At 39.6% G+C, this 27,841-nt stretch overlaps 1 protein-coding gene across 1 annotated transcript; it reads right to left on the reverse strand.

Annotated features, from left to right (window-relative positions):
• Positions 1 to 882: 882 nt before the first annotated feature.
• Positions 883 to 27,636, reverse strand: prickle3 (prickle homolog 3). Its single transcript, XM_063893281.1, has 11 exons — positions 27,439 to 27,636; positions 20,100 to 20,182; positions 10,297 to 10,480; positions 9,506 to 9,619; positions 8,722 to 8,859; positions 7,595 to 7,798; positions 5,519 to 5,705; positions 4,744 to 5,076; positions 4,360 to 4,632; positions 3,335 to 3,715; positions 883 to 2,709 (listed from the first exon to the last, which is right to left on the reverse strand). The coding sequence occupies exons 1-11, from the start codon at positions 27,478 to 27,480 to the stop codon at positions 2,249 to 2,251; spliced, it is 2,400 nt and encodes a 799-aa protein (XP_063749351.1). The 5' UTR covers positions 27,481 to 27,636; the 3' UTR covers positions 883 to 2,248.
• Positions 27,637 to 27,841: the final 205 nt, after the last annotated feature.

Genomic DNA, 27,841 nt, shown 5'->3' on the forward strand with positions numbered 1-27,841 from the left:
CACCAAGGTATAGAACATGATAGATAAGAAGGCAGTGAGGACAAACATATAAATATATATATTGTAGTTCTTTCTAGCCGAGAACTACAGCATGGCGCTAAAAAGAGGAACTTTATGAGCGCTGAATTTGACATTTTCATTTGCATATTTATTAATTATGGTCCTCTTTGTACCCTGATGTATGAGGAGTTTTGTTTGTAAATAATCTTAATACAAATGTGTTTTATATTTTCTATATAACAATACAAATACAGTGTAAATAAGAAGCAAAATGAATCAATTATGAATTAGAAAAATAGATGTTAATTTGTAAAACCCTCTCTAAGTATTTCTCCTTCTTTAACTCTATGTATGCTGGGTATGTGCTGTATAAGTAATGTGAATGCAAAAGGTCATATTTTCTTAAATATAAAACAAAGGTTTGAGGGTATGCAGACAAGTTGCCTTTTTAAAGTTTTAGATATTTAGATTTCCGTATATAGTTTAATATATATATTGTGAAATGATGTCAGTCCAACCTGAAGAAAGACAAACAAACAAACAAACACATTTTACAAGTCTCTCTTAAAATCTTGTAAATGATTCCCAGAAAAATGTTCTTATTTTTGGGATATTCTTTCTCATAAATCTCAATTATTTTTCTGATTTATTTTTCTTGTATTATTATTATCATTATTATTATTATTATTATTATTATTATTTTGATTCTTCTTCTTATTGTTATTATTACTATCATTATTTTGATTTAAATCCTAGTTCTTCTGATTTATTTTTGATGTATCTTCTGTAGACGTACTGAATGATCTCAGAAGATAGATGAGTTTATTTGTGCATATTTTTGTGTGCATGGTGCCTTTAAATAATAAATGACACAACAGGACAAAGAATTTAGACAAATTTAATATCAGCATAAAGTTGTCTCTCACAATCATACCAACAGATTTATAATCTCGTTTTAAACAGAAATAAAACAGCGACCGACACCAAGTATATCAAAATAAGTCAAAGTGTTTTTCCACTATAAGACGTGAACGCACAGAAACGCTGCAGTGTTTTATCTGGACTGCACAACACTCACAACCTCAGGGAGCCACTTTGAATCCTCCTTTGTGTGAAACTCCATCCCATAATATTTGGCCATTGAGTGTTCTTAGCTGTAGTTTACAGTCATGTATAAAACATTGCACATAAGAGCACAGAGAAGTGGTTAACAATAATATATATTCCATATTTTCTTGATGGAGGAGCGAGTTTTAATAACCACATTCATCACTTTTCACAGGATTCATAAACATGTATACACTGCATTAGGAGTCAACACGGTGACGGCGTATTATGGGCTGTATAGAACAATAACAATTCAATGCTGGAAGGGAAACAATCCAGAGAGTAAATCAGAATTCCTGAGATGTAAGTCGTTGGTTAACCCTAACCCTATTTTTCAAATGCTTCATTCATACATTGAAGGTCCTGATACACGACAGGTGGCAATGTGATGAGCAGAACCAACCTTGCTAAGTAAAGACAAAACATATAAATAAATCTTTACTAACGTTTATCCAATCGTCTTGTTTATGTTCAGATTTTTTCTTGCACATTTCTGACTGGATTTTTTCCCCGTCTCGTATATTCAGAACTTAAAATATCAGAAATTCTCTGATTTATTTTCTCGTAAATGTATGACTTGAATTCTGGAATATTTAGTTTATTTTCTCTTTAAATTATTACTTAAAATCTCAGATATATTCTCAATGTTCTTCTCATTAATCTATTATTTCAAATCTCAATTTCTGAATATTTTTTCTGGTACATTTCTGACTTTGTAATCTCAGAAAATATTTGATTTGCTAGATTTGTTATGTAATCATTTCTGAGAATTTGTAGGTTTTTTCTTATTTTTGTTCCTTAATAATTTCGGAAAAGCTTTGCTCAGAAATGTTGAGTATTTCCTTGGATTACTTCCCCTGCCCTGGCTCCCTTCCCCATGACTCCTCCCCCTACAGTGAGCCTAATACCCCATCATGTGGGACTGTTGCATTAAAGGTCAGGTCTGAGGTGTGCTCTGCTTCCTCTTGATAAGTAGGGTGGGACTGCAGATCACCTTTGTTATTAAAGTCTGCATGTCTTGTGTTATCATGAACCCTGTGAACACCAGAGTGAGGAGGGGCTGCGTGAGGAGACAGACTTTACTCCTCCCACTCTGGGAAATGGTGTAAGTGAACGGTCTGTGGTCGGGAGATCTGTGCTGTTAGGAGATGGCACAGTTTTTATCTTTGTCCTTAGCTCCGAGGCTGTGAGCTCTCCTCCTCCTAAAGCTGCCTCTCAGCCCCCCCTTCTGAACCTCCCTCTCCTCCCCCTCCTCCTCTCGCCCTCGGTCCTCCTTGGGGGGCTGTTTCCGGAGCTGGGGGGGCAGAGGGATAGGTTTCCCCAGGAAGAAGCCCTCCTCCTCGGAGTCTGAGGAGGAGGAGCAGGTGGAGCAGTCCTCGTGTTTGTAGTGTCTCAGCTGCAGGCTGAGAGAGGAGGGGTTCCCTCTCTCCCCCTTCTCCCTCTCCCCTCTCTCCCCCCTCCAGTCCAGGACGTCGAGGCGGGGTCGTTCGGATCGAGAGCGTCGGGGCCGCCGCTCTGACCCGGTGTGGAGGGCGGGGTCCGAGGGAACACGAGTCCTGCTCCAGCCCCGCCGCAGACTCCGCTGGTGATACGAGGATCCATCTGAGAGGACATTCAGACATTTAGAGAAACACGTCCATAAAATACCACACATTTATCAGATGTTCTACTTTCACAGAGCTAAATGTTTTACCGACTTCTGTTCTGATCATCACTTCCAGAAACACATTTTCTCAGCGATATCAAAGATCATCTCTTTTCAGAAAATATTAAACCGGCTTCTTTTCACAAATAATTGGCGAGACCTACGAAAGTGTCCAACTTAAGATAAAAGCACGGATTTTTCAGACAGTGTCACAAAATATGAATTATTTTTCATTTGAATCTCATTTAAATAAAAACATTTTTAGAGCATTTTAGATGACAACACAATCCCCACTCCTAAAACTGCCACTAAGTATTATAAAGTATTATTATCTTCCACTGTTTCATTTCCACTGAGTTCTTATTTTTAAAGTAAATGAGTCCCTGAAAATACTGGGTATGTAATGCTGTTATGGCATGACATTTTGTTTTAATGGGGAAATGTTTTCCTTGAGGGTGTGACACTTTATTAGAGGAACAGGATTCCCAAATGATGTGAGATAATCTTGGCTGGCTGTTCTGAGTTTGTCTCATAGTTTGTTGAAGTTACTTTGCAAACTTCAGTCATATCCATTTCTCTCACCCAGCAGATCCATCTGAGGGGGGATTCCCTTCTGCAGATTCAGCCGGCTCCCAAAGCCTCCCTCCTCCTCTTCCTCCTGCTGCTGCTCCTCTTCCTCCCTCAGATCCTCCTCCTCTTCCTCCTCCTCCTCTCCTTCCACAGAGTAGCTGCTGCTGATTGGCTCTCTGAAGCTGACCCTGGCTGTGCCGCTGCGGGACAGAGGTGGGGGGGAGTCTGAGGGCGTGTCCTCCAGCGGTGGTGGCGGCGGGGGGAGGCTCGGAGAAGGGGAGTCCCGGGACATCACGTCACGTGACTTCAACGGGAGAGGAGGGGGGAGGACGGAGGAGGGGTCGGGGGGGGAGATGGGGGAGATGAGGTGAGAGTTTTTCTGAGGAGGAAACACTGCGGAGGGAGGAGCAGAACCAAAGTGAAGTGATTTCATATTTACACAAAAATACAGATTTGCTCTCGTTTTAGTTTAAATCCCTTTCCATTTCTGTTAATTTCATGAAATAATGTGTGTCTTTTGCACTTTTCTCAAATGCTTAACATCTTTTTTAATAAATACCTTTCTGAAATGTGCTTTATAGATCATTTATAGATATAGTTTGCTGTAGAAAATCTCCATCCCTTTTCCATAAAGTCCAGAGGGAGGCCTTTAAATGTCCAGACATTCAGTTTAACACGATTCAAAAACAGGAAATCTCCTCTTCTGAGAGAACAACATTTCTACATGCACAATGACTTGGATGTTTTCCGTATGTTGTGATTATAAAGTGATTCATTATATGTTTTAATTAGATATTAATTAGATATTTCGTTTGTCAGATAAACTAAAATGTGATAATGATTTTTGATTCGTTTTTGTTATGACCATCAGATACTCCCTTCATTTCAATATCAAACAGATAAAAGCAGAGAGTCTATACATCTAAAGGGGCTGAAGATCCTAAATTGTTAAAATAGTTGGTGATTATTTTTCCTTTGTTGACTAATTGTGCAGCTTTAATCGACACCATGTTAAGTGTAATAGTGATTTGTGATACCTTGCATCACCTGGTTGGTCCTCTCCACCCAGTTCCTGCAGTCCTTAGCGCTGCTCGTTCCTCTCGAGTTCAGACCAGTCAGTCCAGTATTCCCATTCAGCGCCGGAGCCGTGTCCCCCGGCAGTAAGCTGTAGTGGGGGAGGTCGCTGGGCCACGACGGGCCTAAGCCGTTTCCTAGATGGATGTGGGGGAGAGGGGAGTACGAGCCCCGGGGGTGAGGCTGACCAGCGGGGGAGGGAAGGCCGTTCTGAACCGGAGTGGTGCAGTGAACACCTGGGAGGGAGGAATGTTCTTTTAAATGGCACTCAGTAAATGATTTAAAAATACATATGATTATATGCTCTACAGGTGAGAGGAAAAGTGTGACCCCCGGGCTGCCCTCACCTCTGTTCTCCCCCGCTGTGTGTATGCAGTCTTTAGAGACAGTCACCGGCAGCCTGACGCCCTCTGGTGGCTGCAGAGGAGACCCACAGTGCTGCTGGTGTTTCCCCGCCTCCCAGCGCCGGTGCTGAGTGGGTCTGATCTGCAGAGCGGAGTCGCAGGAGTCGGAGTTGTCGGGGTCTTCTCCCAGAGAGCAGGGCCTGGAGCAGAAGATGAGTCCCGATCGGGGGAGGAAGGGCCGGCCGAGGAGGGGCAGCCGGCAGCGGGCGCAGCAGAAGCACGACTCCACGGCGTGCCAGTGCTGCCCCTCGTACGTCATCTGGCCCTGATCGATACCTGGGGGGGGGGGGGCATCATTAATGACCAATCACTACATCTGTCATACTGTTGATATTTATATCTACATTATAGTTTTATTTCACAGACATTTTGTCGTCTTAGGACATCAGAGCAGCTTTTATAAATGATGCTAAAGTTAAAGTAAAGAGTTTATAATTAAACAGTGAAGAACATCTGCCTCACAATGGCTTTACACCACATATGAACCCCATAAATCAGCTTTGTTATTCTTAATTCAGTGTTCCCCGCAGGTGAGGCAGTACTCCGTAACCTTTAACTAGTTCATTTAAATAGTAATGTTTGCCTCGTTAATTTTTTGGGTGTTTTTGGACATTTCTGGCATCGCAGGACATCAGAACAAATGTTTAAAGCTGCCTGATCATTTCTGTCAGCTGTTATAAACCCCAGTAAATGAGCTTCTTTATTCTTGGTTCAGTACCTATATGTTCCCCGCAGGTGTCGCAGTACTCGGCGTACAGCGACTCGTAGCAGGAGCAGCAGTACGGCCGGCTCTCCCTCATGATGTAACGCTGCCCGCCCAGCGCCGCCTCACACTCGAAGCAGCAGAAGTGCTTCATGTGCCAGTACCGCCCCTCGGCCTCCGTACACTCATCAGCCAGAATAATCTACGGTTCAGACACAAGAGACGGGGGGGGCGCAGAGGTCAGTCAGTGATGATTTCTCCCACAGAAGTAAACAAATCAGTAGGAAAAGTGATGCTGAGGATTTGGGTTAACAGGATGAAAAAGGTCAGTCTCTGCAGATCCATTAAGAGACGTCTGCTAAGCTCTTAAGTCACACTGAGAGCCGTTCAGAACAGGAAAACTGAAACACTCTCAACCACGCATAGATCTAAGAAAGTGATGTGAAACAGGAATAGTAAATCACCTGAAAGGGCCTGAGGAATCATTTTGGGGATATTTCTGCACATTGAATCTCAATCCTCCTACACAACGCCTCATGCTTTGTTTATTTAAGATATCTTTAAATACCACCTTCTGTTTACGGCACATACAGCTGTTTACAATCCATATATTTATATAGTTACAATAAGCAGTATTTTATTTTACTGTACAGCTTTGAATTATGGATTCTGTTTCACGTACTCTATTATAAATGTAGAAAGTCTTATTCCTGCACTATTTCATCTCTTGTTTTCGTGTATCATGTCTTAAGTATATTGTTTGTTGCACTGTTGGAAGAGCCTTGGAATAATTGTTTTAAATTGCAAAAAAACTACACTGTTGATAATGTGACAATCAAGCCTTTACATTTTTCATATTTATCTCTAATAGTTTGTGGCGGACAGACTTTTCTGCACACTGCCCTAAAGTGTTGATACACAGCAACTCTGAATATTTGAAACAGTTTTAGTACTCATTTTCTGTCCTCTCAATACTCCACTAGAACTAGAACATTTACAGCCTTTCAGTTGATTTGATTTAAATGTGTATTTGCTATGCATAAACTAAATCATGCATGGATTTGTTTTGTTAAGAATCATTTTGCTTACTTAATGTGAAAAAGTTTTAGAAATCGGGAATGTTTTCCACACGTATTCTCTGAATCTATCCAGGAACAGAAAAGCCTTACTGTATCCATTTCAGTTCATAAGCCCTTACTGTTACCATGTGGCATTGAAATAGGTATCGAAAATCTATATCTGTTAAGGTTTTGTGTCAACGCTAGACACTATCTGCTGCTGCTGCTGGGTTTATCAGGTTTGATGTGCCGAGGTGTCGGAGCGGGGATCAAGCAATCAGGAACGTTTTCTGTGGAGTGCAAATCGTTTTTCGACCGCATGACGCCTTTTATGACACCCGAGGGCGCGCTGTACCATGTGACTGGTTTTAAATAATGTTAGTGATCCGGTTGAAACACACACTCTCAGAACAGGAGGTTAAACCACTGCCACCTTCTGTGTTCATGCTGCCCCTCCTCAGGCTCTATCATTATATTGCTGAAACAACCCAAATATATTCTACAGAAAATATACACTATTTTTATATAAATTGGATAAAATTAAAACTGATGTTTTGTTCATTGTTTAAAGTTTTTTTCCAAACTGAAAAATGTGTGTGTTCACATTGCTGAGAGTCATTTCCATCGATACTTAGTTTGTGGTATGTATAACAAAAGAAAGAAATCAGCTTTAAATCGGAAAACTATTTAAAGCATAAAAAGCATAAAAATATGGATTTAAGGCAAACAATATATAAATAATAATAATAATTTAAACAAAACTAAATATTTAATAACATTATTTGAAATTAATTAATACAAAATACATACAAATAAATAATAATAATAATTCTAATGTGGATTATAATTCAAACATAGAGCTACATTAAACCTGATTGCAAGATGGTGACATATAAAGGGGGCTAGGATATGTCATACAGAGGTCATATCTGCCTATGTTACCCTATCTCCCCAACAGGGGGTGCTGTGTGCACATGTAGCCTGGAGAAATGAACCCTTTGCGGACTAATTTGACCTCCCCTGAGCCCCTCACCTCGTCGCAGGCCTGGCAGCGGGGCTTCAGCCTCTCGGCGTGGTGCCGGCCGCAGTAGATGTTTCCCTCCTGGAAGAAGTAGATGAGGTCGACCAGCAGCTCGCTGCAGGTGTGACAGCGGAAACACTGAGGGTGCCAGCAGCCGCTCTGCCCCGCGCGGCTGGCAAACACCGCGATGTCCCCCCCGCAGATCTGACGGCCACACTGGAAAACATCAGGGGGAAGGAAGTTAGAGGGTGACAGTTCAACCCAAAATACACACTTTTCCTCTCACCTGTAGAGCTGTTTATAGATCTAGATTGAGTGTTAGTTGCTGGTTTGAACTTTGCACATATTAGGCGATATAATAGTGGGTTTTGGACTTCCTTTGTGGTAAATGTATTAACTTTTTGATCTCTATAAATGACATATAAGGCACGTGAGAGGGATTTTTCCTCTGTTTGCTGGTCCCGAATTTTTTTCAGTTTTTCCTGTTCATTATGTTTTTCTTCGGGAGTTCTTTCTTGTACACTGCAAGGGTAACGGACAGAGGGGTTTGTGTGCTGTACACACTGTAAACCCCCGGAGAAAAATCTGTAATCTGTGATATTTGGCTTTATAAATACAATTTAATTGATTGATACTAGTTGGCACTTGCTTGTGTGCTCAAACGCTCAAGGTGATAAAATACCTGTAAAAAAACCTCAACAGCAACGCCTCTTTCTAGCAATCATGACCGAGTAGTTATTTTTACCAGTTGTTATTTGCAGCCCTACTCCATTGTATTGGAGCGAATACAGACATCTCTACAGCTGATATCTCACACACTCTGCAACTCACACCAAAACGGTTCAGATAGATAAAAAGCAATGCAGAAATTTAGATTGTTTTATCCGTCTCTTTCACCAATGATGAGCTGTGCATGCTCAGCAGCAATTTTCCTTCACAGCCCTTTAATCGTCTCCTCCCCTGAGCCATTCCTGCACCTACATGCACCTATAGTCCTATAAAAAGTTCCTCCTTCTGCATCTCGGTGTCTTTCCCTTGCGTGCATTATGTTGATAACAAGCACACATTTTTATAGCCTGTTTAACGAGGGAGTTCTTCTGCGTGGTTTTGGAGACATCAAATAAAAAATGCTGCTCTACCTGTTGGCAGATGGCGCCCGTCATCGTCAGAGGGAAGAGTCTGACGACGCCTCGGCCCAGGTTCTCTCTCTTCCTCTGCTGACTGAACACTCGCAGCTCCTTCTTCTCCTCGTCGTCCAGAGTGTTGCAGTACTGAGACTGCAGGAAACACAGATAATGTGGTTGAAATATGCAAAGAAGACTACTTCTTAACCTCAAATACCTCTTAGTTTCAGTGAGAATAATTCAATCCGTCTCTTGTTTATGATTGTGTCACTTAAATTAACAACGAATGTGTTGTTTATACGCCTCTTGAAATGCATCATCCCGTTTTTAAAGTGTCATTAGAAGCAACTGGAATTAAAGAAATAAGAAATTGTTTTGTATAGTCCAAATGAATTAAACAGAACGATTATTTACCAGTTTCTGTAAAAACTGAAGGAACAAAGAGGCACACTCATACAGGGTATACAGCTGAATATAAACCAATTCATACTGGATTATCCTCACACACACGATTGAGTAGGATAGATTATTGCAAATTGTTCATGTATGAAGTGTCAGGTATGTCAGAAAATGCTTGTTTCAGCCTCTAAAATAAGGAGATTTCCTGCTATTTTCAGTTTCATATCGTACTTCAGTGAATATCTTTGGGTTTTTAAGTGACAAAGAAAGTAAATAATGGGCAGAATAGTCAATAATAAATAATAATTCTTGGCTGCAGCCCTAGTTTAATTTTGACATGTCACCAGAGTCTAACATTACAGCATTAGTGAATCCGAACTCTGGATCACGGTGGCGTTACCTCGCTGTCGTGAGCTGGCAGCTGGTGCAGCAGCTGTTTGATCCGGTATCTCTCCCCCGGACTGTTTACATACGGGACCCGGTCCTCCGGCAGGCAGCTGAAATACTGGTACACCTGTAGCAGGAGATAAAGGTATTTTAGTTCATTTCTGTCACCTCATACTACTCAAATACACATTTAGAAAATATTAAACAAATAGTTGAATTAATTACATTTAATTACATTTATACTGAAGCTCGTTACAAAAATGATAGTTTAATTCTCACTAAAATGATGCTTAAAAATGTAAGAAATAACTAAAGAAAGAAAATAAAGACATTAAATTAAAATAAAGAAACAAACAACATTTAATTAAACAACGAAACAAAGGAATAAATAAAGGAAAGACAAATATTTTAAGGGAACAGCAGACAAAATAAAATGTATAATAAAAAATAATATGCATTTTAAAACTAAAAGTACAGGTCTTTAAAGTTTATATTTATGATATTCCTAATAATTCACACCAAAAAAGTGTAAAAACATAAATCTGTACATGTTATTGAACTTCTTCTTATGTATACTGTTATCAATGTTATGTATTACACTCTGTCAGGGCTTGTTCACATAAGGATCATCAATAACAGAGTGCAGAGATCCATTTATTCATTTACAGAGCAATTTACTCAATAACAGTCGTAAATCAGAAGCCCTGAGTATTTAGTTCCCATGGTAATAAAAGTGTGTGTGTACGAACACGTCCAATGGAACCCTGTGTGTTGTTTTCCCTGTCTCGATGCGTCTGCTGTTACCTGTTCGGGCTTGAGCCCCGGCGGCACCCAGGCGTATTCCTCTGAAGCGCAGCCGGAGTCGTCGTCGGAGATGGAGTGTCTCTGGAAGTCGGACACCAGCTTGGTCATCATCTTCTCCAGCTGACCCGGCACGGCCCGCACCGCGTGTTCCTCACGCGCACACTTACAGTGCACACAGATCTTCCTGCAGGGACAGAGAGGACATCTGAGATTCATCCCTGAGGAGCTTTTTAAAATAGTTTGGCTGATTTACAGCTCAAGCTAAAGCTAACGAAGTGTCGAATATTTCAGGAAGCAGGGTTCTCCTGGTGCTTCAGGTGCAAAGGAGCGGTTAAATAACATCAAATACAATCAGAATATATTACACATGGACATTTAAATGCCAACTCATTCAGTTCATTTTCCAACCCCACATTAAAGAGGGTATGAAAGCCTGTCAGATGCGCCCTTCATTGACACCACACATTAACTTCCAACGGTGTTCAGCTGAATAAACTTTACTGTTCAACACATTTTACACTAGTTTTCACCTCAGTGTTTTCACATATCCCTTAAAGAGGACACATAATGTTAATGTTCAGGTTTCATATCAGTATTTGTGTCTCTACTGGGACATGTCTCCATGCTTTAATGTTCACAAAGCTCTTCTCATACTGCCTGTGCTGCAGAGCCCAGTCTGCTCTGATTGGTTAGCTGGCCGCCTCTGTTCAACTGCTTAGAGATGTCCCGCCCCTTAGCCCATCACTACAATGTGTCCGAGTGCTAGCCAATAGAAGTGCAAGTGTTCAATGGTGATGTCACTCTGTTCAGGAAGTAAACAAGGGAGTCTAATGGAGGCGTTCAGGCATGAGAGAAACTCCCTCAATCAATTAAGTTAACCAACCCTGTAATCATCATCATACCCCGGTATCTGCAGGAGCTCAACACGTTCATACGGCACTCAGTAACGTTTTTAATTATGAACACACTTTGCGTTGGAGACATTATGTCACAATCTGGCCCACACACATTCTTCAGGCTGACTCTGGGAGTCATTGCAGCCAGAAATGAATTACACAACAGTTGCTCATACACAGTTACTTATTCAAGAGTAACAGTCACAGCAGTAAACAAATACACAATCATCAACACATCATATAAGACTTCCTTCAGGAGAGGACAGCCTTTGTGTGTGCTGCTGATACTTCAACACAACTGCAGTAAACTCAATCTCCTCACAGATGTTTTGGAGGATCTCACATCCCAAACAAGCTACTACTAGACCGGCAGGAAATGAGGTCTCTGACATAAGCCTGGCTGCGAGAGGGAGGTGGACACTGGAGCAGTAATCTCCCTCCGCCTCCCATTGAAACCCCGAAAGTGGGTGTGCCTCACATAGTGGGACCGGTGGAGTCAGAATAAAGCGCCCCGGGGTGACACTGAGGTGTGTGTGACATGTAAGTGTGTGTGTGTGGATGATACATTGTGTCCATATGCAGCTTGTGTTGCATCTGTGCATCTCTGCTGTTGAGATTGCATAACGGCCTGCCAGCTGGCACTTGTGGCTCAAGTTCACAAGGCACAAAGCTGCTTTATTTGCAGCACCCAACCCCCACGCATCCAAAAAGAACTCAAACACACACGCATGGTTGTGAACGGCACAAGTGCTCCTCTTCTGATCAACAACATGTCTTTGCATTGTTGGGAACGGCAGGTAATGTCTGCATGACTGAGCTCCACTGTCTTTACTCAAGTTATTATGAGGGAGTTGACACAACACAAGGAAATACATACCTCCTTTGGGATTCCAGCAGCTTTTCTAATGCCCAGAAAGGTTGTCTGTATAACTGAGTCACGAAGGTCGCCGGTTCAAGCCCCCATACAGACAAATGCTGTCTCTTAATTGGGAAACTTATCATCAGTCCACTGTGTATCGTACAATGTGAACACTCAAATGGCTCACTGTCGCTCTCCCTGACTGGAAGTGACGATCACCACTGCTAACTAGCTAGCCAGCAACATTATCCTTAGTTACTAACTGCTCAGTTTAACCCAATAACATGAACGGTGGTTTCATTTCGACAGCAGTTTCGTGCTACGTTCATGCTATATGTTGGCCATTGGTCATACTTGGGCAGAACTTATGCCCTCAAAATAGCATAGAAAAGTCCAGAAGTAGGCAACTTGAGACAAAGACCAAGTAGAAGTATGGACAGCTTCCCAGGTAGCTGCCCACTGCTCATAAAAGTATGGTTAAATGAAAAGTATACATTTGATTATATATATATCTTCGTGTTTATTTGCACTTCTTCCATCCTGGAGTTGGCACCATGTATAGCTGTAGCTGCCAAGCAGGTAGATCCAATAAATAATAGTAAACACAGCTCAGGCTAAGCCCTGTTGGCACAAAATTGACCCCAGCCTTGTGTACTGTATGTGTGTGTCAGTTGTGTGTTGGGAAACGGGGAGGGGGGGATATGCCGCTGTAAGTGGGTAGGAGGACAGGGCCGGAGAGCTGGCATGATGGGACAGATGGCAGATGCAACTGCTCTCACCCCCCCACCAGCAGCAGCCTCCACATGGTGAGATATAATCACCAGCAGTGGGTGCAAAGCTTCACATGCAACCTACACTGATTTAAAGACAACAAAGTGCCAATTTAAAAGAGCTATGGAAGTATGTAGTCTCAAATCATGTGTCTCCAGGTATATATTTATCACACATTCAAAACTCTTACTCAACTCTGTTTAATGTTTGCATGTATAGAATATTGTTATTTTTGAGGAGTATATCCGACCTAGAGCTCTACATCTTGCTATGGGAGTTTAATGTGTTCGCTCAACAGCATTATCCTACCATCTCTCACAAAAGTCAGTTCTTCATTTCCTCAAAATGCTTTTAAAGTGTGCAGCTCCCTCTGCTTGGAAACAATTGCAAAATGACCTTTAAATCTGATCTGCTTGATGCATTTAAAGAGATTTTTAAATGACTTGGAGGCACGCACATCTGGCAGTAACTGCTCTGATTTATTTTGACAGAAATTCTTAATCGCCTAACTGTCAGACGAATATGTCAATTAGTTTCATAAAAAGGACCTTCTCCACAATAGCACTGCAAAAGCACTACCTTTACTTTGTGAGTTTCTCTGAAAAAGTAATTCAGCAGGAACGATAGCATTAAAAAGGAGTAATCGTTCGAAGTACTGAACAACTGACACCAAAACTACCAATTATTTGACTAAATGACTAAATCAGGGGCAGCCCTCTGCAGAAACTCCACATGAAGGCAGCACAAACAACCTGTGTTGCAATGTGAACGAACAGTAAAAGCACCATTTGTGTATTGCCCATGCTTCACCCTTCCACCAACATTAATAAAACCTGTAGTGTTTTCCGTAATGCTGACAAACAGACAGGAGGTAATCATAGTATGACGCAGGGAATGCTTTTCCAAAACACGATTTCACACGATGTCTCTTTCGCTCAGCAAGGGGTAATTGTTATTTCGGTAAACTTAAAAGCATTTCTGAAGGGCATTTCAATGCTGCAAATTACTGAGCCCTGCTGAGCTGAAGCCTGTCATGCTCAATCATTTGACTCACAAAACTCAGCGATGCTTCGTCCCCTCGGGGCAAAACACATCATTTATGCTGACAGGTCAGAAATAGTTATAGGGAGTTAAAGTACGCAACATTATGACTCTAGGACTGTGTCGTTGTCGCCTAGAGATTTAAATCACCAAACTGGAGCTGAGATTAAATAAGGCGCTGATAGGTTGAGGAGCATTCATCTGTAACTTGAAGCTTTTGATATTCCACATCTTTAAATATGACTCTTTTCTGCTCTTAACATAAAGACTGAACATTGAATCAGGAAAATAATGACGGTATTTTTATCTCCTGATTTATTTTCTATTTTGAGATGTTTGTATTTTATAATTGTTTGTTTTCCACTCTTTTCCATTTCCATTTATGTGCAAGCCCTGTTTTACATGCTTGTCATTTCCCAATTTGGGATCAATAAAGTATATCTTATCTTAATAATAATTAGATTAATTGAACAAGATTCATGTGTTTTATACCTGTTCTACTTATAAAGATAATAAACTAAATAACAATTAAATAACTGTAGATAACACATGGGGGTGGTACAGGACTGAACAGCTGCTCCATCTTCCAGATATAATCCAGATATACTGTACATTTGATGGTGCTTTATTCATAGTTATCTTTTATTCTATATTTTCTTGATTTTTGCAATATTTCCATTTATTTGAGTTCCTCCTGCTGGCATGCTGATGGAGGATTAGATGGAAAAGTAAACAGTAATGTATTATCAACAGTATACAGAGCAGATATAACCACATTTGCTTTAATTAGCTGGAGATTAGAGGGGATTTTAATCATTTTAATTTGCTGAACACAGAGATTAACGCTTGTTCCCTGCTCCTGTGAAACCAAAACTGACCTTTTGTCCAATCATCTGTTAGCCAGCACTTTCAATTGTTCCCACTTTATTTTAAAACACAAGTTCTCCCATAGAGCTGTAAAACATATATATGTATGCTTAAGCGTCATTGTCAATTTTCTGACAAGTTGAAAGACAGTATTAGTGGAAACATTGGCTTTAAAATGTCACTTTCATTTTATCAAATTAGTGCCTTTTGTGTTTTTTAATTTTCTCTTGGGATAATAAAAGAAAACAGTAATTCCTTACATTTTTTTAATTTAACAAGCAATTTATTGTATTAGTTTTGTATGTAAAGGCTTTATAGTAAAGTGCTTTATTTATCACAAGTATTACTGGCATATCCAACATTTTTGTATATGTTCCTCGTATCCTGCAGCCCTAACCCCCATGAAGATATTAAAAAGTCTGCTTGTTAACGTACATTTCAGGCAGCTTACCGTGTATACTGTAACCGTACATGACATCATGTTGTGCACCTACAATCCCAATCCCTCCAGCTGTGTGTACAAAACAACAGGAAGAATCTCTCAAACACACACAACACAGCCTACTAATTCCCCACCCTAAACACTGTTTATGGTCCCTTTAATCCTCTCACAGTAAAATATAGGGTTTTTTTTACCTGCTGTGATCATGACAAATTAGTCCCGGTTGTCCTGATGCCGCTGTCCCGTGTGTTCTGTGAAGGTTTGCATCCCATAAGCCTGTCTGTCAGTGTGAGCAAGGTTTGCCTCTTTTTAACGTCCCTGCCACCCCCTCCTCCGTGCCCAAACAAAAGCCAATGGAGACACACACGCACACGCACACACACACACACACACACACACACACACACACACACATTTTAAAAAACAAGCTATAACACACACGTAGCGGACGTCTAACATAAAGTACTCACGCTGCTTTTGAAAGATGTAAAGGGATAATAATGGACGCGTTGTCTTCTCTGCTCAGATTACACCGCACACACTGATTGACAACAGATGGGCGATTGTTGCTCTGATGCAGTTATTAATCACAGAGATGAGAGTGGAGCAGATTCAGAGCCTGTGAGCAACGCTGCGTTGTGCAGCATTTGTCATGTTATGAGATCAAGATGCGTGGCTGCAAAGTGAAATATCCAGCAGGCGGTGTTACTTTTAGAGTTAGTAAAGTCACGACACGTTGCATCTTTATGGATAAACTACTCGCCCGAATGTCAAGTCACTTGGTTAGCGGTTGTATCGTGGGCCAAGGCAGAGGCCAATTCATTTCCGACTCACAGGGCAGAATTCTGAGCAATAGCAAGGGTCTTGGTGAAGGGTCTAGCTTCTGTTCTTTCATCAACATTTCTAGGGTTTGTTTCGGCAAAAAAGGGCAAACATTATCTGTTTTTTTTTTAAGTTGAATATCTTTATATTTTTGACTATAGGTCAGATAAAACCAATTCCTTTTTTAAATGTCACTCGATTGCTATTTTGATAATAAATTAATCGTTAAAATACATTTTCATGCTAAAAATGTCAGAAAATGGTGTTTTCAGCCCCTAAAATATGGAGATTCCTAATTCTCAATACTTGTTTATGTCATATTGATGTGTTTATCTTAGTATTTATTGACAAAACAATACATTTAAAGACATAACGTTGGACCTTGGAGATACTGGGATAGCATTTCATGACAAATTGATCATTCTGGAAAATAATCTTTAGTTAAAGCCCTAAAATTGTGATGTAGATGTTTGACTTGCACAATGATGAATTAATAAAAGTAACGCACAGACTCAATATAAACAATAACAGTTTGATAAGGGACAGCCCTGGTATAGTGCAGTTTGTGGACTACTAACTTTACAGCTATGTAGGCTCGTGTTCTCGGGTATACAGATGCATTATATGTCAGTATAAAGCTACTAAAAGCAGCTTTCAGATAATCCTCCTCTTTAATGTGTGCTGCTGTGTGATAACCCATACCTCTCTGCAGGGCGGTTAGTGAATCTGTCCTCAGATCTCATTTTTAGAAACAGATGGGCCGCCTCCTTTAAACTCTCTCCACTAATTAGTGACTGAGTAATTGCCGCATGGCCACCCAGACTAACAGCCACGGCTACTTTGAACACTTGTGAAGCGTGGCGGGGACCTGTGGGTCAAAAGTAACTCAATTCTCTCTCTGCTGGGCAGCGGATGCACCATCTGCCCCCCCCCCCCACCCCACACTCTGAGCTTTGTCTGAGGAAGCTCTGGAGGAAGATGGATCACTTCCCACTCAGCAAGCATCAGCTTTAAGACCAAAGTAGTCTCTCTTTAAGGAAAGGTGCGACTCTAAATTGGTTATTAAGGAAGATGCAATTAGCACGGGACTCTGGGGTCTGATGGACTGACCCCCATAAATCTCAGTCATTTAATCACCTTCATGTCTCTCATTCTGCAGCACACTTTGGTCATTGATCGTATGTTTATATTTGTATAGTAGGTGTGTTCTAACTCTTCCTGTATATTTCACGTTGTGTATTCTATAGATACTCTCATTTGTACTGTTGATATTTAATGTCTGTCCGTTTTATTTCATCATAGATAACATTCAAACTAACGGCTTTACACACATGACACAATACTCTAAATATTTCTTCCTGGTGGAAAACCCTAATTTATGAGCCTCCATTACCCAAGGCATTTTGTTGATAGAGATCCTGTAAACAGCATTTGAAGAGGAGCACATGTGTTTTAGATTTCATTCTAACTTCTAAGCTTTTGTCCTGACCTGAATAAAGCGAGCAGAAAGAACGAAGAGATACAGTTACAGTCTTTGGGTTACATGAGGATGCATTCCTGCGCCTTTTGTTTTATTCTCTCCATCACTGAGTCGGCCCATCTGGGATTTTGAATGCGGCCTTTTACTACCAGTAAATCTATTTTCATCCATCTAGCTGTGTGTCTGGTGATTGTTCTTTAAAGCCTCAAAGTCTGAAGTTGTTGCTTCTTCTTCACTCGTGTAGTTCTGCAACTAACAGTTTTTCTGTTATTTTGAACGATGATTGGTTTTAAAACTGTCAGAAAATAGTGAAAAACGTCCAAGTCAAAGGTGGTATGAATAAAAATATTGTTTGTTACTCCATGAAAGAAAGATATCAACTTTAATCCGATATAAACTGAGAAAAATCAAGAAATCTCAATATTTGAGAGGCTGAATTTTCAGATTTTTACATCGATTATCGAAATAGTTGGTGATACTCTTTCTGTCGATTGAATAACTGATTAGTTGATTAATTGTTGCAGCTCTACACTCATGCATACAATACTTTAGACATATCATTTAACACTAACTGAAAGGCAAAGCAGCAGTGACAGTGGGGGAGACAGGGGAAGGTACAAAGAGTTTGAGAGGGATACGATCACAGCAGTGAGTTCTAATCTTATTAGCGTGATGGACAGGATTAGAGAAACCAAGAGACCCCAGCAGCTGGATATTCACTCACGGACTAAAGGGGCGGAGGAAAGGCAAGGGGGCTCAAAGGAGAGCAAAAGAAAACCTGCTGAACAAGAGACCTTGTAAGTTAACAACTCCTGAACAAATAGGGTAAGAGGTCTGTAGGAGGACATATTTATTAGCTGGTGTCTTCGCTTTAAAAGAAGGAATGGCAAGAATTGAAATGCATTTTTGCGGCAGAGCCTTCTACAGTTACAGAAACTCAGAAAAACACAATGTGGACTTCCTACAAAACTCTACACGGTGAGAACTACAACTGCCACCATGCTTAAGACACCATACCCTGGTTGCTTTATTAGAAGAGACTTCACATAAATGCCTGTAAGAGAGTTTATTTATGGGAATAAAGTAGGGGCTTTTATTGTGGAATAAAGAAGTGTTGTTGTCGTGTGCAGTGAACAGTGATTGTCGACAAAAAGTGTCTTCTAGTCGAGTAACGTTTAGGAAACAACAAAATATCTCAAGCTACTTTGATAACAGATTAATTGTTCAATTTATTTTTCACGCAAAAAAGATCTTCTTGTCAGATTTAGGAAAATATCTTTGACTTTTGGACTGACAAAACAATTAAAAACATCAACTGGGACTATGAGAAACTAAGATGCTTTTATTTACATGTTTCTGGTGCATAATCTTTAATTGACTTAACATACTGTATGAGAGTTTACATCACTGAAGGAGGAAGGGGCTCTTATTGTGAAATAAACAGGAAGTTACAGTTAAATCATTGCCAACTACTAAGCTTAGGATTTTAGAGACTAAGATGGACCTTAGTTCCCTTTTCTCTGATATTTTATAACTTTAAATTGATTAATCTAGAAAACTGAAAACACTGGTTAGTTGCAGCAGTAGATTTGGTATTGCTCCATATGAACACTCAGTTGATCTGTACTAAAGAGAATAATCTGTTGAATGGAGCAGCATAGTGCTTTTTACCTTAATAGCCTCATACTACTGCGTGAATACAACAATACTAGAATAATAATTTACTTGTAAATCGCTGAAGCTGAAGCACATGTTGCAGGATGAATTATTATAATCCTGCAGCCTCTGTTTACTAAACAAAATGCAGCTGCTTCTGCTGCATTTATCAGGGCTTAATGGTCCTCAGGAGTTTATAGCTCTGATTCCTTACAGCCACGGGGTCAGTGAGGCTGATCAGCTCTGTGTGTGTCTGTGTGTGTGTGTGTGTGTGTGTGTGTGTGTGTGTGTGTGTAGCCCTGACTAGGTCATGTTTGTAGTCTTTTAATGTATATCTGCCCTCGGCGTGTACACAGATCAAAGATAAGCTGATTCCAGTGGGTAGCAATGTTGATGTCCTTCCTAAGACATGTGGACACACACACACGACACATACACACCCAAACACACATACACACACCCAAACACACAGCAGGCTTCTGACCTCTTACATTCTTACAGATCCACAAGGCAGAAAATATTAGGGCTGAAACCGTCAAACTCTGTCCTCGCAGATAGACTGTCAGCCGATTAAATAAAATGTCCACGCTTGCTGCGCTTAAGTTTACTCAAGTTATCAGAATTTAAATGATTTCTGGTGTGTAAAAAGACTACAAAAACTGAGTTAAAAGCACCTGAGTCTCCAATTAAAAATAGTTGTGTTTCTGTGCACAAAATGAGATTAAAACTGACCAGTGTCCTTTCTTTTCATTTAGAGCGGCCTAAAATTAACGATTTCACACCTTAATTTCTAATGCACAAGATGTCATTTTCTTTCACTAGCTGCCACTCAAACAGAACAATAAGAGTTTGTTATTTTTTGTGAAAAAACGTGGATTCATGTAAGATTGCTACCAGAGGTGAACACAAAGCTTGAGACAAACATTTCCTGCTAAGCTAACAGCGGCGGCGGCAGAGTTTGAGACGTACCTCCAGCCGTGGACCTGGAAGCCGGGGCACTGATCCCCGCAGCGCATACAGGGCTGCCCTCGGTCCGGGTCCTCTTCCTCCTGCTGGAAACAAAACACAAACTCTCTTTCAGATCAGCATCATTTCCCGTGTGGCTTTTGGCACAAGACAGAGAAAGGTTAAAGCAACAGAGGTAGCCGCACATACAGTGTTTGGTAGACATGGTCGCAGAAACATCATAGTGAGTGTTAGAGAGGGAGCTGTGTTAACTCTGGAGCCTCGAGCAGAATGCACTTAGAGTCAATCCCATCAGCCTGTAGTTCGGCAGTGTGTCTGATGAAGTATGAGCCTTCACATTTACTATGAATAACTTGCTGACGTCACATTATGAAAATCCTACATCACCATTCCTCTTTGTGTGTGTGTTTGAGTGCTTTAACTACACATAGAGATACAGACCATTGGAATAGCTGCATGTAACATCTGTATAGGGTGTTGCAGGGATGACGTAACCTACTGGTTCCCTTCACAAAAAACAATGGGATTTTTCCATTAGAGACTGTGAGGCAAACACACCTTTATGATGCTTTGGTCAGCAGGATCATTCATATACATTAAAACCACTGTTTTAATAGTTGAAACATAAATGTAATCTCTAGACGTAAAAAGCTAACAAAAGGCTATAAAGGAACTACAGCACGGTCACATGACTTCACGCCATCACCGCTAAGCTAAAGGAGGCTAATGTTTGGCATGTCATTAAGACTAAACTGTTTTTCCATATTATCTTTGAGAGTAAAAAGACTTTGCATGAAAAGAAAGGTCGTAAAATGGTGTTGTTAATTAACCATCTATCACCAGATCACACCTCTGTGCACAAATTATTTTTCCTGCTGACACATAACCTGATTTTCTCACAGCTGAATGAACACTAATCTCTTCTAGATTATTCCAGTATAGTGTTGCACAATCAGTAGTCAATGCAATAATCCTGGACTGAGGTTAAAAGTGTTAGGGTCTTTATGTCACCCTATTCCTGTTTCCCTCGTGTTGCTTGTATGTACTACGCGTTATCTAACAAGTCAGACTGTTTATGTGGGACTGCTTGTATTTGAAGATGATTTTCCTGGATAAGTAAAGGATAATAGAATTACAATTAAATAAGGATTTAATCTTGCAGTCCTATTAAGTGTTTATAGAGACGAGAGAGCCCCTACAGCTAAACCTGTTTGCCTCATAAAAACAATCTCATAAATGTCTTCTGCCAAAAGTGTTGCACCAACAACAACACTAACTACCTCGCATCACACTTGTGATCTGATTCCTGCAGTCGAGCATGTGTGTGCAGACTACAGACTGCAGACACAAGCCTCTTTTTAGAGATGAGAGGAAGGAAGCAGACACAGGATGAGAGCTGCACCCTTTCCCTCTCCATGGAGTCACTCAGTCTCCACTTTCTGTTTCTCCCACACCTCTCCTGTCTTTCGTACCAAAAACGTACTTTTGACAGGGAAAGGGTTTGTGTATTATAAGCTCTTTAACAGCTATGTTCCCCTATTCTAAAAGGGGTCCAAGTCAAGTCAACTGTATGTATATAACCCAATATTACAAATCACAACTGCGTGCAGCATACACCAACGTCTGAATTACAAAAACCACAGTTTCCATGAGGAAAAACTTCCAAAAATGCAGTTAAAAGGGGAAAAGTTGAAGAAACGTTGTGCTGGTTTGATAAAGAAATGTCCCACTCATCATTTTGTGAAGAAAGACAATGCATGTGCCCTATATTGGACTTGTGTCTGCAAAAAAAGGGGGAAAACCCTCATTTATTCAGCTGTTTTGGTGAGGTTTTTAAAATAAGCTGCATGGACAAAACGTAACTACTCAAAACCATATTTGCATTTCTTAAACACTTGATTATATGCACAGACGCAGCGACGCTAGCAGATTTTAACGAGCAGTAATAAAATGCAGATATGTGATACAGCCCTCTACCTGTGCATACCTGCTCTGCTGTCTTTTGATCCCTCTTTTTCCTACCACACACACACCATCATAAGGACATACAGCTCTCACCACTAACCACCCATGCATCAGAATTCACGTCAAGCCTGTTTTTTCCCATGCAAAGCTCTTTATGATCATACTCAATGAAGCATTACTGCGATAAGGCTGAGTTTGCTTAGCTTATCTCACTGATATCTGAAGGTTGTAAGTGCTTTACTAATGCACTGAACGACCAGAGAGACATGAATTTGAAGCATTTAGCAGCTTGCTTTCTTGTTCTATTAAGCATTTTTATATAAATCTGTTTGGGTACATTGTTCCTAGTATAGCCCAAAATGACAGTATATCGCATATAGTCTATATTGCAATTTCCCAAAATATTGATCATTTTGCAGCCCTCGTTAGCAGCTTGTTTTTGTACTTTCGAGCTATTTTATTTGCTATTTTAATTAACAATTATTCCATTGATGCACATGATTCCTGCTGTTTGCATACCTGACTAGGCTATATCCCAAACTTGTTTTTCCAGAACACACCAACATGACAGTAATTTAAAAGCTGTTTCGAAATGCCTCACTGCGTGTTGTGTGCCTCATTAAGCACTACTTTGACTCACACTGACAGTTGTAAACAGAGCCAGGTAAGATCGTTCTCAGCTGTAATTTCTGTAGGAAGAAGTTTCTGATTTATGTCGACTGAGGAACACACTACAAAGTGTCTGTGCATTAACTCTGGTGTACGGCTTCACTCCTGAATATCCTGTTTATTTGGATAACTGAGAATGAAAGCCAATAGCTGCAGGATAAAAAACACCTTTGGAAACTGAAGCCGACCTGAAGCGACTACACAGGAAACTACAGGGTGTTACTGACTTTCCATTCAGTGAAATGTCACTTTATATGCTCATGTTTTCATTGTCAGTTTTCCACATTTTCTGCACTTTATCATATTTTTGTGTGTGTGAGGCCTTTGTCAGCGCCATAGACAGTATATATAACATTTAAAAGCAGACTGAAGAATAATAATCTTGATGGAAGATTTTAAGGGGGTGGAATCAGCACTAATTCACTGAAATATCATTTGAAAACAGATCTACAAGTTATGATTTCAACCTTTTGGGAGAACACATCAAGTAAAAAGGTACCAAGTTAACTGACATTTTTTGACGGCTTTTTGCATTTGTATGTCGTTTGTTTGTCGAAATGATTCAATTATAAATTGATGTATCGATGTTTAATCATCACAAATGTTGCAGCTCTTAAAGGTTTATTTTAGATACTTCATATGCAGACGGGAAGCTTAATCAATACTCAAGTTAAGTACAACAACGAGCAAAGCGTACGTGAAGAACGTGAGGTAATGTACTTATTATCCCGCCACCGCTTATTAAAATATGTAGTCTTATTGTGTGCTCAACAGACAACAAGAGAACATCCCAGAAACACATCAATACATACAAGTTTGACACATCCAAATAATGAGAATTTACAAAACTAGATATCGAATTAAAATGTTTTTATTAAGTAGAGGTTCATTTCAATATGAACAAAGCTGTGTTTTAATCCTCAATGACAACAGAAAGGCCGATCTTTCAGCCTTGAACATTAGTCGGTTTTACATTTCCTTGAATGTGTCCTTATCACGGTGTGACAGTGTCCTATAAGTCAAGGCTACACACAGACTTTATGTGTGTTTCCGTCCACCAAACGATAATGCGTCAAGTGTGTGTGTGGGTTTGCCTGTTGTGCTGCGAGTGGAGGATGTATTGGGAGGGGTGTGTAGGAAGGTTTTTCTAAACTGAGCGTGGGTAAAGTAAATAAAACTGGCCCATAAGTTCAAACCAGCTCACATGCTTCAGGCTTTCCATATCAGCTGCTGGGTTTTCACTGAGAGGTTAAATCGCGCCACGCTGCCTTTGTTTTCTGCTCCCAAGTAACCGGGTAACCAGGTAATGGACAAACAGAGTCTGCCAGCTTTCTTATCAAACATTAAAAGGTAGTTTCAGTCGATAAGGGACTTTATCGCCTATAAATCATGTACAGTCCTTTCATAATTGAATGTAAGATAATAGATGACATTGAGAAAGAGACAGCCCATGCTAAATGCTAAACGCTGTGCTCTGCCGTTGGGAGGGAAACACTATTACTGTATGTGAAGCTAAAAGAAGACAGAGATTGTCATTGGGTTTCTCTTCTCTCTTCAATGTTGTGATACAGAGGTGGTAAACATTAACAGAGGTCAGAGGTCAGGGGCCTTAGATGCATTCCCCCCCCATCACCTCTTCATGCTGGGGGTCAAACTTAAATAATAAACATGTTCTTAATCTTTATTGCAATATGGACCTGTACAATATCCTAATAAAGGTAAGAACGTTAAAAATGCTGTTTTGTTTTCTGAATTGTTTAATGTTTCTTTTTAAAAGTCATAAAAAGATAATATGACATTTGGATGTAATTATCTGAGCCCTAGAATAATAATATTACATTTAAACTACGTTAAAGGTGCCATAGAAAGCATCTATCGGGTATTCTAAATTGTTCTCTGATGTCTACAAAGAAGGTATAAAACTTTGGTTGATCCAAAAAATGTCCAGATGTAGTTTTACAGACCCATTTATAACCCTATGATTTGATCCTAGAATGAAACGAGCTGAATTTCCTTATTTGGGGCTCATTTAAAAAATGATGACGAACTCTGCTCTGATTGGCTGGTTTACAAGGAGCAACCCATGGCTGCCTCAGAGCCCACAGAAGTAAGTGAAGTTCGCGAAACTGTGAGAGATGAACCATGGAGGCTATTGGCATCCAACCTTAAATGTTTGAGCCTTTATCGGAGGAGAACACCGATGAGTTTGAAGAACAGCCAGTTGGTCGGAGATTGGAGAGCAACGTTACGGAGGCGTAAGTGTTAGCCTTAGTGTTTCCAGCAGCTGGTGTATGCAGATGTTGGGGCTGGACTACCGTGTGTGACGTAACACACAGGGATTGTTGTAATTCGCCCGTTTAACCGCTGTGATATGCATATTCATGATTTGCACGTGAAGGAGGAAACAATGGTGTTTGACGGTCATGGTATGTCAGTCCAATGTACCGACCTCTCCTTATTCAACTCTGCCAAGGTGAATACAGTTTTCATTCTATGGCACCTTTAATGTAATAGAGACACTGTGATAATAAAAAAAAGTGGAATGATGGCCAAAGACACACTGTTTTTAGATTCAGATTAATACACAATATGATATATCCTAATCCATTTGGATGCAGCTGCTGGGGAAACAAGATGTTTAGTCTCTGATAATATGTCATCTTAAAACAGACCCTAAATCCATCTATTTCTTGCTGTGATGCGCCATAAATAATGCTTTACTATGTATAACTATCTTCAACGAGCGTTTACGTTAAAGTGTAACACGATTCAAAACTCACTTTTGGAAAGCTGATGTAATTGAGTGTTAGAACATTAAATATTTATAGTTTACGTTAATACCTGAGTGCCGCAATTGTACGTGTCAGGTGTTTAAAATACGCCCTTTCACACGGGATATGTTACGTATAAATTGCAATAGCTATGTTAAAAAATGTACAAGCACTGCAATTGAGTATCATTTTTAAAGTATTTTCATTTTCTTATACTGCACTTTTTACTCTGCTGCATATATTTGTTAGGTTTAGTAACTTTTCATAGAATTAATACAATATAGAACAGACACATTATTGATGTATTATCATATCATAAGTGAAGATGATCAGACGATAATATAAATCAAGTATTTAAATTAGCTCTTTATTTGTTTAGCTGTAACATTAAAATCATGAACACGTTTTTGCACCAATAATTACAATTGTATTAATTATAAATAAAATAAATATGACTCTTAAATGAGCAATTCCGCCAAATTAGAACTTTTACTTTTTGTACTTTAAGTTTATTTTGATGCTCATATGTTTGTACTTGTCTTTTACTTGAGGAATATTTTAATACAGGACTATTTTTAGGTGGTATTTGCCTACTACCTATCCGAATACTTCTTGTACAGTTCAATAACTAAATATTTACTAAAAAAGTCCGAACACAGACAACAAAATTCAGAATAGTGTCTGATACATAATGTGGTTTGCTATTAGATTTGTAGTGGATAAAGAAGTGTATAAATTGTACAAGTAATAGCCTGGAGAAATAGTGTGCGAGTACACAGTCACTGTCTGGACATAATCCAAGTGTGCTGCAGAGCCAGATGTTTGGTGACCTCACATCTGTTCGTCTGCTCCCAAAACAAGCCTCATTTGATCAGTAACCTCACCATGACGGCTGTGTTTTGGGCAAAATTCCAGCTGCATGATCTCACAGAGCATCAATTGTTGTTGTAATGAAAGACTGACAAAGGTATAATGAACAGGTTACTTTGAGAGGCCCCTGTCTTCTTTGAGTGGTGTTCTTTAAAATGGATTGTCTTTTCTCAAGGATTGGATATTTTTGCATATAGGTGTTGATGCAACTAAGGATTTTTTCATTGTGTGTTTTATGGATTAAATTAGCATAAAATCTCAGACAATGATGAATAAATGTGTTTCCCAACTGTCTTTTTTTGTCCACAACTCAAAATATATTTAGCTCACAGTCATAGAGGAGTAAAGAGCCCCAAAATGATTCCCATAACCTAAAAAAAGAATTTAGATTTATTTAAAACTCAAACTGGCTATCAAATTAGTTAATTCAAATGTTTAAAAAACCCAATTGATTAATAAATAATTCAAAAAAAATGTATTTTCTGTAACACCTTCTATAGCTGCAACAATCAGTCGATTAATCAATTAGTCACTGACTGAAAACTAATTACCTATGGATAATTGATTCATTGTTTAAGTTATTTTTAATGCAAAAATGTAAATAAAAAGGCTGTTTTCAAAATCTTAAATATGTCTGCTTATTTTCTATGTTTTAAACTATATTACACATTGAATCCTTAATGACAGGTTACAGTTCAGGTAAAAAAACCTATGACGTAGTCTGACTCCTCCTGACTGTACCTGGCGCCTTAAGAAATGACTTAAGAAACAAAGAATGTGCTTTCTGTCTCTTTCTACAATTAAAATAACATAATATAATAAAAAATGTATAAATATTTGGTTCATTTTTACATTAAACTAAAACAATGTTCAGAAACAAAAGCCAGGTGAACGCGAGAGTTCTGCTCGTGCGTTAACAGTTGAGTTCATTTCAAGTCGAAATATGAAAGTAAAACAGAGAAAAAAGCTTTGAAGTAAGCATTAAGTGTGCTCGATGTTAGATAAAAGATGGACAGACAGGTAAATATAGGTGTTTGGTTTGTTTTAGAAGAGATAAAAACACTCACCGAGCGGTTAGACCGTCGCTTTTTAGATCCGCGGAGGAACATCACGTCAGTTTGATGTTAAAACACCCAGAAAATGAGGCTCCAGGTGGATAAAAAAGAGGTAAAAACTCAGTGTAGTGTTATATAAACTGTCTCCAGTCTCTGCTGAACTACATGATGTTTCTCTCAGGACTGACTGATCCTCCTTCCGCCTTAGAGAACTACTTTAGCAACCAATAAGCTAGCGTAACTGAAAATAAAGCAACTTCCGGCTGTGCTTTCAAAATAAAACACTTCCCAAATATGTTCGAATTTTTCCAAAGCAGACAACAAATAATATTTGAATAAAAAAATATGCAGAGTAGTGTACTCGAGCAAAAGTACAACACAATGCATAAATATATTGTTTGAAGTGAAGATTGTT

Source organism: Eleginops maclovinus, chromosome 1 (assembly GCF_036324505.1).
Source record: "Eleginops maclovinus isolate JMC-PN-2008 ecotype Puerto Natales chromosome 1, JC_Emac_rtc_rv5, whole genome shotgun sequence".
NCBI lineage: Eukaryota > Metazoa > Chordata > Actinopteri > Perciformes > Eleginopidae > Eleginops > Eleginops maclovinus.